This window comes from Monodelphis domestica, chromosome 2, assembly GCF_027887165.1.
Source record: "Monodelphis domestica isolate mMonDom1 chromosome 2, mMonDom1.pri, whole genome shotgun sequence".
In the NCBI taxonomy this organism is placed as follows: Eukaryota; Metazoa; Chordata; class Mammalia; order Didelphimorphia; family Didelphidae; genus Monodelphis; species Monodelphis domestica.
In genome coordinates, this window is record NC_077228.1 from 198,125,431 (window position 1) to 198,140,201 (window position 14,771).

At 42.1% G+C, this 14,771-nt stretch overlaps 2 protein-coding genes and 2 non-coding genes across 4 annotated transcripts; all 4 read left to right on the plus strand.

Moving 5' to 3' along the window:
• The first annotated feature begins 2,629 nt into the window (after positions 1–2,629).
• On the plus strand, positions 2,630–7,075 carry RPL23 (ribosomal protein L23). Its single transcript, XM_001366553.4, has 5 exons — positions 2,630–2,786; positions 4,180–4,263; positions 4,632–4,760; positions 6,728–6,841; positions 6,941–7,075. The coding sequence occupies exons 1-5, from the start codon at positions 2,774–2,776 to the stop codon at positions 7,021–7,023; spliced, it is 423 nt and encodes a 140-aa protein (XP_001366590.1). The 5' UTR covers positions 2,630–2,773; the 3' UTR covers positions 7,024–7,075.
• On the plus strand, positions 4,366–4,500 carry LOC130457782 (small nucleolar RNA SNORA21). The gene has a single exon (XR_008917056.1). It is a non-coding gene; the product is annotated as a small nucleolar RNA SNORA21 (small nucleolar RNA).
• LOC130457783 (small nucleolar RNA SNORA21) lies at positions 5,466–5,605 on the plus strand. The gene has a single exon (XR_008917057.1). It is a non-coding gene; the product is annotated as a small nucleolar RNA SNORA21 (small nucleolar RNA).
• A 3,922-nt stretch (positions 7,076–10,997) lies between the features above and the next one.
• Positions 10,998–14,332, plus strand: SPMAP1 (sperm microtubule associated protein 1). The gene is made up of 3 exons (XM_001371524.4): positions 10,998–11,434; positions 13,136–13,235; positions 14,084–14,332. The coding sequence occupies exons 1-3, from the start codon at positions 11,228–11,230 to the stop codon at positions 14,239–14,241; spliced, it is 465 nt and encodes a 154-aa protein (XP_001371561.1). The 5' UTR covers positions 10,998–11,227; the 3' UTR covers positions 14,242–14,332.
• Positions 14,333–14,771: the final 439 nt, after the last annotated feature.

A 14,771-nucleotide genomic window follows, 5' to 3' on the forward strand; every position in this document is an offset into this window, starting at 1 on the left:
TTTTGATATCAGAAAAGGAAAATTTTGGGCCTTGTGCTAAAAGTGAAAGATGAGGAGGAATTAAATTAAAGTTATCAATATTGTAAGTAGGAAAGATTATTAATAATCAGGGAAGGTGCTATTAAAGTAAGACAGTAAATTTCTAGTGACTTTTATCAGAGTTCTTGGCCCTTAAAGCTATACTTGGAAGGTATACTAAATAATGAAGAAGTTGGCATGCCAATGAGCCCGAGTTGGGACAACCACTGGAAAATCTTTCTCAGAGAGAGTTCTGGGCCTTGGACTTTTAACACTAGTGGAAATGAAATAAATTAAGTGGCAGGATAGAATTTAGACTCAACGAACATCCCAGTTGCCTTAACCCCTAGGGGAAATGAAATCCAGTGTTCAAGTCAGGTGGGCCGAGATTAGAAATGAAAAACTTCTCAGCAGAAGAGGGCATGTCCTAAAGCAAGGAGGTAATACTCTTTCTACTTTCCATTTGATCTGTCAGGGGAAGACCCCATTCTTCATATGCCACTCCCCACTAAAATTGGATTGTTTAAAATAATCAGAATAAGGGAAACAAAAGATAAACACAAAAAAAACAAACTCAATGGAAAGAACAAAAAAAGGAAAAAGTCTTGAAAAATTGGATCATCATTTCTCTGAGACTGTGAAAATGGAGCCAGTTTTACCACATATACCAATGTTTTGTACACAAAGTACCTTCTTGTTATTCTATTTAAGAGATGACAGGAGACTAAAGGCCGTTGGGGGTATAGCTCAGAGGTAGAGCATTTGACTGCAGATCAAGAGGTCCCTGGTTCAATTCCGGGTGCCCCCTTAATAGGAACACTTGGTTTTTTTAAACTCTTATCTTCTGTCTTAGAATCTATGCTTGTACTGGTTCCAAGGCAGAAGAGTGGTAAAAGTTAGGCAATGGGGATTAAGTGATTTGCCCAGGGTCACATAGCTGGGAGGAATCTCTGTTTTATTGAGGAAGTATTGAAGATCTTGGGAGAATTTTAGTTTCAAAATGCTTCAGACAGCCAGAAATAGTATCCCAGTACACTATAAGAGTTCAATGTGGCCATGACAGTCTCTAAAAACCAGGGTAACTGAACAATCTGCAGGGATCTAAAAAACATTATCCACAAGCAGAGGATAAGCTATGGGAGTAAAAACACCGAGGAAAAGCAACTGCTTGACCACAGGGGGGGAGGGGATACGACTGTGGAGAGACTCTAAATGAACACTCTAATGCAAATACCAACAACATGGAAATGGGTTTGAACCAAGAACACATGTGATACCCAGTGGAATCCCACGTCGGCTATGGGAGGGGTGGCGGGAGGGGGGAGGAAAAGAAAATGATCTTTGTTTCCAATGAATAATGTTTGGAAATGACCAAATAAAATAATGTTTAAAGTGAAAAAAAAAAACAGGGTAAGGAGGGGGAAGGTATTGGAGAGTCAGTTGTAGGTCAATTGGTAGAAGTTTGTATTACTTATGATAGAGGTGTAAGTGCATATACATATAAGACAAATCTGAACTAAAACAGAACCCAATAAAAACAGTGCTAGGGTTTAGCATTTCCACGAAAAGTAAATAATGAAACTCAATCAAGGTGTGGGGAAGGGCTGAGCTGGAATGGACTGGATCTCATATTGATAAATGAAATCTTTGCCTTGTAGACAATTATATTTATACAGAACAATTTGCAAAGCAGCTTGCATATATAATCTCATTTGAGATAATGTAAGATATTCAGTAGGACTGGAAGGGCCCAGGTAGACTTTTCTTCAGCCTCTACTCACTACTACCTCAAAAGTTGAATGTAAGTTTCTTTCTTTTTTTTTTTCTCTTATCTTGGAATTTATACTATGTATTGGTTCCAAGACAGAAGAGCAGTAAGGGCTAGGCACTGGGGGTTAAGTGATTTGCCCGGAGGGGGAACTTGGCTAGGAGGTGTCTGAGGCCATATTTGAACCCAGGATTTCCTGTATCTAGGCATGGCTTTCAATCCACCTCCATGCTCCCTGCATGTAAACTTCTTGAGGGGAGGAGCTGCTTTCCATTTTGTCTTTGTATCTCCAATACTTATTTATTAAATTATTGTTGAACTGAACCGAACTGAATTAAGCTCCTATATTTCACTACAATACCAATTTTTGATCTTTATTTGGTGGATATCCTTTGTTTTTACATTACCATCATTTAAAAATATATCTCTCATTCTCCTGCCCCAGAGCCACCCTTTGTCACAATGAGGCATAGAACAAGACATTACAAAGAATAAGGCAGTAAAGAGAACAAAAGAAAATTCAGGAAAAAAGCAATGGACCATCACCTGGATTTACAAATATATATGTAAGCACTATACTAATTACAATGGTAACAAAAGTGAATACTGTATCATGTAGTTCTATATTAATAGCTTATTACTCGACATTATATAATGTTTATGTTAGTATAACATAATTAATAGTAATATATACAATAATCCCTGCCCATAATCCCTCACTTCAAATAAGAGATCAAGCATGGGCTCCAAACTGCAGCTTCTCCACCAAGGCTGAAGAGGGGGCCAAAGGCCATATCGCCGCTCCCACCAAGTGGCGGCCTGCATTTGCCTGGTCATGTGATAGGGGAGTGCTCCACCCAAAAGAAGGAACAAGCCTCTAAGGAGCATCTCTGGTCACGTGACAAGAGAGACGAGGCGGGGCTTCGTGGTTCATATCCCGAAGTTCCCCGCGTTTCCTTTCTCTTTTCGTGCTTTCCGGGAGCCAAGATGTCTAAGCGAGGTGAGTTTCCTGACCTAGGGAATCCGCCGCCATCCGCCACCATCTGTCGTGCTTGGGGTTGGGGCGTGCTGGAGCACCGCTGGATGGGAAATCAAGAACTCTTAAGGTCCTCCTGGGACAGGCCTGACCCTGAGAGAGAGGCCGTTATGGCTCCAGATTTCGGGGGGGGGGGGTGCTCAGAGATGATGGAGGAATTCGCCGGCTGTTTGTAACGTCAGGAACACATGAGTCCGGCCCTGAGGCCTGAGCCCACTCAGAATCTTCTCAAAGCCTCGGAGGCCTGGGCTGCGGCCTGGCCCTCCTGGCATGACTCTCGGAGTTACGAGTCCGGAAGGAAGGTCAGGGAAGGCGCCATGGAACGATAAAAGCTCGAAGTGTCAGGGCTTCTGCTAGGAAAAAGGAGCTATTTCTAAGAGGAACGTTGAGAGGTGAAGTGGGAATGTGGGCTCCCCTTCTAGGGGTTTGGTTGTGGGAAGGACGAGAGGATATTGCATCATTTTTCCATTCAGGACCACTTTTAAAATTCTAGTAATCCCTGCATCCTTTCCAATCGCTTCTCCACACAACTGCTGATTTGGTACTCGTTAAAGCACCAGTCTCACTTTTTCCTTTGCTCAAAAGGTTGCTGTGGTTTGCTATTAATTAGGATAAAAGTATAAACCTGTAGAATGCTTTTCATTTTGACTCCAGCTTGCCTCTCCCGGCCTAATGCACAGTACTACTCTCCTACACCCATTCTACATATTTTACTTACAGTTCCCCCTATGTCTTTGTATAGGTGGCCCTCGATGGCCAGAATGCTTTCTTCTAACCTCTGCCACTTAGAATCAATCCCTGGCTTCTTTCCAGGCTCGGTTCAAGCACTACTTTCAGCATGAGGCCATTATAATTTGTCAGTGTACATGTAGATTTTCGTCCCTTGAATATAAACTCCATGAGGAGCAGAACCGTTTCATTTTTTTCTTTATAGTATAGTATCTATCTCCTAAGAGTTTAGTAAATGCTTGGTGAATTAATTGGGGCTTCTGCTTTTAGGATTCTAAATTTTTGTTAGGTATAATTCCATCTTCAGTGCCAGACTTGTACAGGAGAAGGTATGAGTATTGCAGACTGGAAATATATGTTTGACGGAGACATAAGATTGGTTGTCTACAGCTGGAAAGAATCTTGAAATTTTACAGCTAGGGATAAAGCCAAGCCCCTAAGAAAATCTTTCAGCCAATGCAAAAGTGGGTTATCCAAAGGAGAGTGGTTTATGAGGTTCCTTTTCACCATAAAATTCTGTGATTCCAGGTAAACAAAAAAATAAAAGCTATTTTCTAAGGAGAAATAAGCGCCTAGTTAGAAGAAAGACTTTCTAGATCCTGGTTTGATTCTTGTGTGTCTTTTGTAGGACGTGGTGGGTCTTCAGGAGCAAAGTTCCGAATTTCCTTGGGTCTCCCAGTGGGAGCGGTCATTAATTGTGCTGATAATACAGGTGAGTCCCTGGTACTTTGCTCATATTTCCCTCTTGGATTGAATCATAAGTGTGCTCAAAACATTGAGAAAAGCATTTAACTGTCCAGCTTTACTTAACACCACCCTTCAAAAAGCACTCAGTGGGCCTTCTTGCAATGACCCAGAGAGCCGTCATGAAAGGGTAAAGCAAAATGACACCACTTTTGGGTGAAGCAGCAGTTTGTACTGTTTGGCTTCAATCGGTGGTGTAACAGTACATCTAGCAATATAGGTATTATTCAGCACTTACTTCATGAGAACCAGAATGGTAAGTATAAAAATGTTATGGAAGCTGGTACCAGCTATTTATGATGGAAAAGGTACTACTATATCTCCTTCTTTATGTAGGTGCCAAGAACCTGTACATCATCTCTGTGAAGGGGATTAAAGGGAGATTGAACAGGCTTCCTGCAGCTGGTGTGGGTGACATGGTAATGGCCACAGTTAAAAAGGGAAAACCAGAGCTCCGGAAGAAGGGTGAGTAGAGGGGGAAATATATATATATGTATATATATATAAATATATGTGTGTGTGTGTGTGTGTGTGTATTTTTTTACCCTTACCTTCCACCTTAGAATCAATACTGTGTGTGTGTAAGAGTGATGAGGGCTAGGCAATGGGGCTTAAAGTGATTTGCCCAGGGTCACATAGCTAGGAAGTGTCTAAGGCCAAATTTGAATTTAGGACCTCCCATTTCTAGGCCTGGCTCTCAATCCACTGAGCTACCCAGCTGCCCCCTATATATAGATATATATTTTTGATGAAAGTTGAAATGCCTGTCCTGTAGATGATCCCTTGTTAAGAATTTTCAGGTATATCAGACGTCATGACCCTGAAGCCTGGTCTCTAGCCTGTTAGACCTCAGTATCTACAAAGCAGTGCCTTGCCTTAAAGTTCTGGTCCTTCCACAACCATCCCAAGTGTTTTGACTTCACTCTGAACCTGTTTCCTCAATCTCTGTAATGGGAATGACAGTATTTGTACCTCATATAATATACATCATAAGATTCTTCTGTAGGAAGAGCACTTTGTATACATATATTAAAGCAAAGTATAATTTTGGAATTTGGGTTAGTTTCAGAACTTTCCCTCCTGGAATGTGTGGATATTTATTACTCTTTCTTGGATTGAAGTGCTTTGAGCACACTTATTAAGTTTTATGGAGAACAAAATAGATTCTATTCCCTTTCAAAAGCACTTTATGGGTCTCTGTTTAGTGGCCTCTAAAGTCGTCCAGAAAGGGCAGAATACAACAGAATCATCACTTTTGGGTGAGATAACAGCTGAATGTGCTGTTGGTCTCAATCAGTGGTGTGACAGTTCTACAGATTTTTAAAAATTAGTTTGAACAGGACTTGGTAAAACTGCCTCTATTGCTCCAAGCTATGAATAATAAAGTTTTATTGTATTTTAAGAAGTAAAAATCATTTCTAACTGATGAGACAGTTTTGGCTCTCATAATTTCACAATTCCTGTATCTCGTTTGTTTAGGGGGGAAAGTTCTTAGACACCCTCATGCCCCAAAAATCTTTCTCTAGGTCTTTCCCATACCTATATTGTTAACTTTTGAAAGGTAGGAATCCTATTCTGCTTAAGAGTGAAGAATTGCTTTGCAAACTGTAATTTGAGGCAATTTTCACCAATTCAGGTGGTTTTGAAAGAAAGCTTTAAGTGTTTTTTAATTTTTGTTTTTAAAACTCATTTTCCATCTTAGAACCAGTAATATGGTTCCAAGACAAAATAGTAGTAAGGGCCAGGCAATGAATGGTAAGTGAGTTGCCCAGGGTCACAAGGCCAAGAAGTGTCCCAGGCCAGATTTGAACCTAGGACCTCCCATTTCTGGGACTGGCCCATAATGCACTGGGCTATCTACTTGTCTCTTCTTTATAAAAACCCTTACCTTCTGTCTTGGAATCATACTAAGTACTAGTTCCAAGGAGGAAGACTGGTAGGGACTAGGCAATTGGAGTTTAATGACTTGCTCCAAGGTCACAGTTAAGGAAGTATTTGGACCTTCCTCTCCATTCATGGCTCTTTAACCACTGAACCACCCAATTGTGCTGCACCCCACCCCCAAGTGTTTACAAAATTAGTCTGAAGTCAGGGAGACTTGTTCAGTTTACAGGAATACACTGAATTTGGAGTCAGGATCTGGGTTCGAAGCCCAATTTTTAGTACCTGTGTGACTGGGAAAAGAGGAAGTTGAACTTAGATGATATTTAAGGTCTTTTCCAATTCTAACTTGGTTATCTAGAAATGGTATTGTGAATGATAAGAGCTTGAACTCTAGTTGAGATTCCCAAATTTAAAAAAGTAAACAAAAACTTGTTTTTATTCTGTAGTCAAGGAAGGTGTAAGAGACCAGGTAAGGGGATGTCTATCTCCTTTGTTCCATAGTACACCGATTAGATTCACTTGTCCCTGACCTTGCTTTTCCTCCATAGTTCATCCAGCAGTGGTAATACGGCAACGGAAGTCATATCGGAGAAAAGATGGAGTGTTTCTATATTTTGAAGACAATGCAGGGGTCATAGTAAACAATAAAGGCGAAATGAAAGGTAGGGATTTTGGTTTGTTCTTCTGTGGGTGTTGGGTGGCTGGTTCATTTGAAGGATGGCACCTGTTCAGCTTTTGCTTTTCCCCCTTCTCTTATGTAGGTTCAGCCATCACGGGGCCAGTTGCCAAGGAGTGTGCTGACTTGTGGCCCAGGATTGCATCTAATGCCGGCAGCATTGCTTGATTCTCCCAAAGCCCATTTGTAAAAACGCCTCATTAAAGTGTCTGCCTATCTATTTGCTTTCCTGCCTTGTCTTTGTTTTGCCCTGGTTTTTTTCTTCAAAGCCATTAAATCTGAAGACTGGCCTGTGTTTTTCTTTTAGCAGATTGGAGTTGAACCACTTATAAACCATTTTCTGTTAGACAAAAGTAAAATAATTCACTTCACAGGTTGATTCAGTTCACTGCTAATCTACAAGAGTGTTGACCTTTAATTAGCCTGATCAAAAAATATATAATCTGAAAATTTACAATACCATATACCTACTCTTTTTCCTTTTGCTTTCTGGGGTCAGTGATTTGGTAGACTGAGAGGTTTTCAGTCGAGTTGCTAGTGGTATTGGTGGTAATAGTACATTTAGTTGTAATTCCTTTGTACTGGGTTTGCTATTCATAAAGGAAGGAAAGTTGGATACCCATTAGAAATACATTTGTGCCTTCAAATAGAAAAATGACAAAGTATAACTGGTTCATGAGTGGTATTAGGTTACCCTAGATTGTTTAGGAGAAATGAATGGTAAGGTGCTTATCAAGCCTTGCAAAATACTTCTAGACCTATTTTCAGTTTATCCTGTATATTGCTTATCTAGTTTTATTTTGAATGTTGTCTTCTACCCCATTATATTGTGAGCTTCTCAAGAGCACAGTGATCAGTCTTTAGTACAGCCTGGCACCTAATCTTGAGTTTAATGTTTACTGACTGACCTGAACATCACAAATAATGTGTGTTTGTGAAGCTCTTTGTGGGTAGGCCCTTTTGAAACCCCCCAGTCAGCTGAAATAAGAAATTACTACTTTCTGACTTGAGACAAAAAATGCTATCTACTTCCAGAGAATTGTTGGGAATTAGATGCAGATCAAAGCATGCAATTTTTTATTTTGGGGTTTTGGTTTTATGTGAGTAGTACATTATAAAGATGAATAATATGGAAATATGTTTTGCATGATCATCTATAATCTAGAACAAATAGCTGGGAAGGAGTATAATTTGGATCATAATGTGGAAAATTGTTATCATATGTAATTGGTAAAATATCTTTATTTCTTTAAAATGTTACCTTTTGTTTTTAGAACGATTACAAAGTATTCCATTCCAAGGCAGAAGAGCAGCAAGGGCTAGGCAACTGGGGTTAAGTGACTTCCCTAGGGTTTCACAGTTAAGTATGTGAAGCCAGATTCAAATCCAGGTTCACCTAACTGATCTTTAGACTTGTTTCTGTTTTTGCTTCTTTGTCAGTGACATTACCGTTACGATAATCACCTGGACTCTTGTTTCTTCCCTTTTATCTCCTTCAGTCCACATATCCATTGTTGTCCTATTTTGTTTCCCCTTTTTCTATCACTTGAGCACCCTAGCTGTCTGTAACAGGAAGAAATGAAAGAAGTCTCATAGTTATTTTCTTAAACAGCTCTTAATGGGAAGTCCAAAAATCTTAGATCAGGGAGACCTTTGCTGGTGAATCTTCTTTCTTTCATCCCCTGTATTCACAGCTGGAACCAGATTACTAAAGAAATCTTACCTGCTCAAAAATTTCTAGTAGCTCTTTATTCCTTTGCTGTTAGGGGCATTCAAAATAGGGATTAAAAGATCCCCCAATGGGTATTATATAACAAAGTCTGGAAGATAAAGTTAAAGAAGAGCATTGAAGACCTGGGACAACCTCTGCAAAGGCCAGGTTTAAGAAGATGGGATGCCAAGTAATGGGAGTATTGAGTAAGCCAGTTTGGCCTGGAATACTTGTGAAAATGTAAAATGAAAGCCAGAAGGACTTTATATTGCCTGGCTGCATCATGTGTATTAGGAAATAGCTGATGACAGGAAGGTGGAGAAAGTGGACATCCCAAGAGTGAATGAACAAGATGTCATAGAATTTGGTAATTAATATAAGGGAAAGGAAAGGGTCAAGAATGACTGAGATTACAAAGTGGTTACTGGAACAATAGTTCATTCAACAGAAAGGCAAGGAGACCTGTGAGTTAAGAGATTTATGTCTTTAGACTTGTTGCTTTTGATTCTTTGGGGAAGCCACTTAGAAAGGGGTAATCTGTTTACCAGACAACTAAAAACCTCTTCTCCCAGTGTTGAAGTGGAGTTAGATGAGGGAAATGATTACTGAACCCATTGAAGGGTGATGAGATCACAAAAGAGGGTGTAGAGAGAAAAGGGCATATCTGTAGTTAGGGGGTAGGAAAATTTGAAAAACGTGATTGGTTATACCTCATTTTTCATATTTAAACCCTTAGTATGAATACTAAGACAGGATTGGCAAGAGCTAGGTTATCTAGGATTTGTGTCTGAGATTTAGAACTGGGTCCTTCCCACTTAAGATTGTAACTTGTGTGAGATAATATCCAACAAAGGAGTCTTGCAGGTAGGATGAGAAACAGGAAAGAGCAATGTCAAGAAAATGGAGAGGTAGCAGCTGGGTAGCTCTGGAGATGGGAGGTCCTAGGATCAAATCTGGCCCCAGACACTTCCCAGCTGTGTGATCCTGGGCAAGTGACTTAACTCCCATTGTCTAACCCTTACTACTTTACTCTTCTGCCTTAGAATCAATACTATGTATTGATTCCAAGTCAGATGGTAAGGGTTTTAAAAAGAGATCATAACCCTAGAAGCAGATGAGACACCCTCCCCCCCCCCCAGTCAAAAAGTATTGATTCTAAGGCAGAAGGTAAGGATTTTTGTTTTTTCTTTTAAAGGGAAGATAGAATTCTGCAAGAGAGGCCATTGAGTCAAATGAGATAAGAGGCAAAGGAGAGGATAAGGATAGTACAGGCCAGCCAATTTAGCCACTGAGAAACAGCCATAAAAAAAAAAGTCCCAATTGGATGGTGATGTCTGGGACCAAATTTATATTTAAAAAGGCAAGGACCACATGGTTTGATGGGAATATGAAATGATCACCCTAGTGCAATTAGTAATATGAAACTAGGTCTTGATCGATGACACATGTAAAACTCAGTGGAACTGCCCAGCTATGGGAGGGGGGGAGTAAGGGAGGGAAAGAACATGATTCATGTTACTATGGGAAAATATTCTAAATTAAATAAACTTTAAAACAAACTAAAAAAGGTGAGGACAAATAAGTGCCTCCTGTGTGGGCATAAGGACAACCCCTATTAAAGAGCTTCAAGTATGGAAGCAATGAATATGTAGAGGCCAGCTTTTTCTAGAAGTTTGGCTGTAAAAGAAAGAAATCAAGTGATTGTTCGAGGGGATGATAAGAGTCAAGTAAAGGATTTTTGGAATGGGATACCAATTCTAGAATTTAGAAGTGGATACCAATACACAATACTGATTCCAGGGCAGAAGGTAAAGTTTTAAAAATGCATTTTGAAATTGATAGTGTAGGATGGAAAGACTAATGAGTTATGGGAGTTGTGTGGGATAATCTAGGGTTTACCCCCTTATTTCATAGAAGAGTAAAGAGGCTGAAGACTTGAACCCATTTCATCTCTAAGCTCCCTCTCACAGGTAAAAATAGGTCCAATTTCTAATCTGAGTTTACATATGAATCCAGGTTTAGCTAAATAGCTATTTGAAGGATGAGAGAAAAACTTCCAGCAGGAGTCTACGACACCTTGGAACGAGCTTTCCAATTTCTGCTTCTCCCATGAAGCAGTTAAATCATTTATTTAGGTTTACAGGAAGGGCAGCTGAGTAGTTAGAGTGCCAGGCCTGGAGTCAAGAAGACTCATCTTCCTGAGTTCAAATCTTTCCTCAGACACTAGCTGTGTGGCCCCTGGACAAGTCCCTTAACCCTGTTTGCCTCGGTTTCCTCATCAGTAAAATGAACCGGAGAAGGAAATGGCAGTATCTTTATCAAGAAAACCCCAAATGGGGCCATCAAGAGTCAGACATAGAAAAAAAAGATTTAACTAGAGCACTGCTGAGTTTTGCCTCTTTTCCTCCACCTGACCTTGAGCAACTGAGAAGTCTACAGGCAATCCTTCCCGAAGCTGTGGGTGTTGCCCGGGGCTGAGAACCTCACTGGTCTCTAGAACCTCAGCAGTCGCCTGGAAGGGTAGGGTGGGCCCGGAGAGGTTTGTGGCGCCGCTGGGGCTTGGGCATCACGTAACAATGTGGGCGGGGCTTGAGAGGCCAGGGAACTATTCAGGGTCCCAGCCAAGGGAATTCCACCGGCCCCGCTAGGTGGCTGGCTGAGATGGTGCGGCTGTCGGAGCGCGCTTTGAGGCAGGAAAAGGAGTTCATCCTCGATGGGGTGGCGTTGAGCTCCATGGCCAGCTCCTACGAGCGCACCCTGCCCAAACTCTGGTCTGCCATCCCTCCTTATAATGCACAGTTGGACGTCCACGCGCGCACCTACTTCCAGTCTCCCGTGGTCCAGTCGGTGTTGCGAAAAACAGACCAGGTGAGAGAATCTGGGGAGCGCGAGGCTCCCTGGGGGTCCTCTCACCCTTGTTGACCCCAGGCAGACCCTACCCTCTCTGCCCTGGGGAGTAAAAAAGTCCCGTGGGGACCTCTCGACGGCCCCTCTCATTCCCAGGCGGGTGAGAAGGGAAGTCAGCCCATCTTATAAAGCTTCCCCGTCCCCACCCCACCCCCGAAAATTAAAATCTGGAACTGGGTAGAGAATTATTTGAGAGCAAGAAATAGAAGAGGAATTTGGGAAGAAAGGGAGATCCATAAATCCCTCAATGTTAGAAGTGCCTATTTCGGACGCTGAAAGGTTAACCAGAGGAGGCGCCCCGCTCTCCTGCTCGTGAGTTAATCCTTCCAAAGGCCCTTTATGACGTCATGGTCCTGCCCCCCAGGGGGCCGTTCACAGGCGGTCTTCAGACAGTGGAGACATGTGACGTCAGGACCGGGGAACAAAGAGAAAGTAGCATCTGGATTCACTCGTCTCTGCCTTGTGATGTCATAATTATACCTCTTGGCCTTGATAGCCTAAGGGGAGGAAGGACGGGCTCCTTGAAAGAGGACCATCCAGGGACTCTTCCCTCATTAGTATTCTGGACTATTCCTGGCACTGATGGGAGAGAAGGAAATTCCCACCTCTCTTAGCTCTTAAATGGACTTCAGTGGTACCAGCTTCCTGGTCACATCTCAAGAACACCATCTACCCCCAAGCGAGTCTTCCTTCAGTTTTGGAGTTGCTGATCTTTCTAAATTCTATCTCATTCCATTGCTTCCAATATTTGTCTGTATGGGTAGATCCCTTTGGGGGGGGGGTTGGAGGGGGGGTATGGTAAGAGAATTAAGGGAGATTTCTTTTTGAGCCCATATTGTTGTCGTGACCCTGTGGGCCATACTGTCCTCAGGGTTTTATTGGCAAAGATACTGGAGTGGTTCGCTGGTTCCTTCTCCAGTGGTTAAAGGCAAGCAGATTAAGTGACTTGCCCAGGATCCCATAATTAGTATCTAAGGTCAAATTTGAACTCGGGTCTCCAGGGACAATCCAGGGAGCATGGGTCTTCAGGCCTTTTTCAAAGATACTTTATTTTCCCAATTATATATTATAACAATTTTCAACATACATTTTCTTATTAAATTTTATCATTATTGTATTCCAATAACAAATTTCCACATACGTTTTCCTAAGTTACATGATTCATGTTCTCTCCTTCCTCTTTCTTCCCCCTTCCTGGAGTTGATAAGCAATTCGACTGGATTTTACATGTATTATCACTCAAAACATTTCTATATTATTCATCAACATATATTTTCTGAAATTATAAGACCCAAATTATCTTCCTTCCTCATCTTGGAAATATTAAGCAATTTGATCCAGATTATACATGCCATACATCTTTATATGTTTCTCAATATATGTGCGTGGGTTACAGCTATATTTCTATGTATATGCAGATGCAGGTAGGTATAATAAGTACACACACATACATTCACAGAACCCTTATTGCACAAAGCTCTCTTCAGTTTGGAAAATACCCCTTCCTGCCTTGGGCTCTGGCAAGAAGGACCTTGAGACCTGTCCAAACCCTAGTGACCCCTATCCTGCCCTAGTGCTCTCTTCCAGCCTCAAGGAGATGGGAGCATTCAGTGTTGAATGTCACTAAAGAAGTGACAACTTCTGTGTTCCCTACCCCCTCAGACACATGGTGGGACAAGTCAAGATGGCTGGATAGTAGATTACTTCCACATCTTTGGGCCAGGACAGAGATATCTGAACAGGAGAAATTGGGCAGGGGCAGGTAAGAGCTTTCTTCATCTTCCAAAAAGGGAGCAGCACTGGGAAGAGGGAATGGAGGTCTGTAAGAAACAAGTTGGGGGTGGGCAGTGAAGATGTTATAACAGAGCCATGCCTGAAACCCAGGCATTAAGGCCCTCTGGTTTTTCTGACATCCCACCTGGAAAACTCTATTGCTTCCTACCAATTGGGTATCCTTCCAACTTGAAGATTAGAAATAATAGCCCTGGGAAAGGCATCCATACAGAGAATGGATCTTCCCTTGGTCCAGGGAAGCGGGGTCTTCTTTCTTTCAGGTGAAGCTATGGGCACCAAGGGTTAAAACTGTGACCTGGTGACAGCACAGCAAAGAAGAAATGCAGAAGTACTTCAACTAAAGGAAGAAGACTGTTTTGCTTGTGGTTTAGGAATGCCTAGGATATCCCAAACCCCTTTCTTTTGTTTATAATTTCTCCTTTCTCTCCTGTCTCATCCCCAACAATCTCCAGAGTTTAAGAGGCCTTAGAGCCTATGACACTTCATCCTAAGAGCTAGGAACATTTTAAAATACTCTCCCAGTGCCCCTAATTCTCAAGCGCATCTCTGTTTGCTTCTCATACTGTCCTTATTGGGAGAGAAAGGTTGTGGGGAGAGAGAGGGAGAAAGAAAGGGAAAGGGAAAGGGATGGGGTGAGAGAAAGAGACAGAGACAGAAAGAGACAGACAGAGAGACACACAGAGAGGGAGGGGGAGAGACAGAGAGACAGAGACAGAGAGAGACACACACAGAGAGGGAGGGGGAGAGACAGAGAGAGAGAGACAGAGAGACAGAGAGAGACTTAAATGAGAATTAACTGTCCTTTTACCCCCAAAGGGCACTCCCTTCAGCAGGTGACGGGACATGACAGCTACAATGCAGATCTTAAGACGATCAGAGGTTTCAATGGCCGATTTGGCTACCGCCGAAATACCCCTGCCCTTCGCCAGCGCACATCAGTCTTCGGAGAAGTCACCGCATTTCCACTCTTCTAGCACAGCTTGACCTCACTGGTCTCTCCTCCCCATTTCTTACCTTACTTCCTGGTATATACTTTTAAATAAATTCTGATTTTTATCTGCTTTATTTTTAGCAACCTGTGGCTCCAGATGTTTGGGGGACTGGAGGGTAAAGTTTCTGTCTAAGTAAGTCTATAGAATAGAAGAGCAGCCTTCCCCAAATAGCCCAGGCTCCCATTTCCTCCAAGATGGTGGGGGGAGAGAGAGTGGAAGGATGAGGGAGGACTCTCACACCACTTTTGGGTTCTTTCTCAGGCGAAGATAGAACTGAAAATATCTGCTGGTGGGGTAACAAAGCCTCCTGGCCAGGAAGCCAGGGTTGCTAACCATTCTCCTCATTCATTGAGGACAAAACAAGCCCAAAATGGGGTGAAGTTGGTCCTGGGAAGGGGTTCAGTGCCAGATGGGAGAAATGTCAAATGTCTTTCCTGGGAACTGGCCTTCCCTTGAGCTGGTTGATCTGAATTCCTGGATTCGTGGGTTTAGAGCTGGAAGGACCCTTAGAA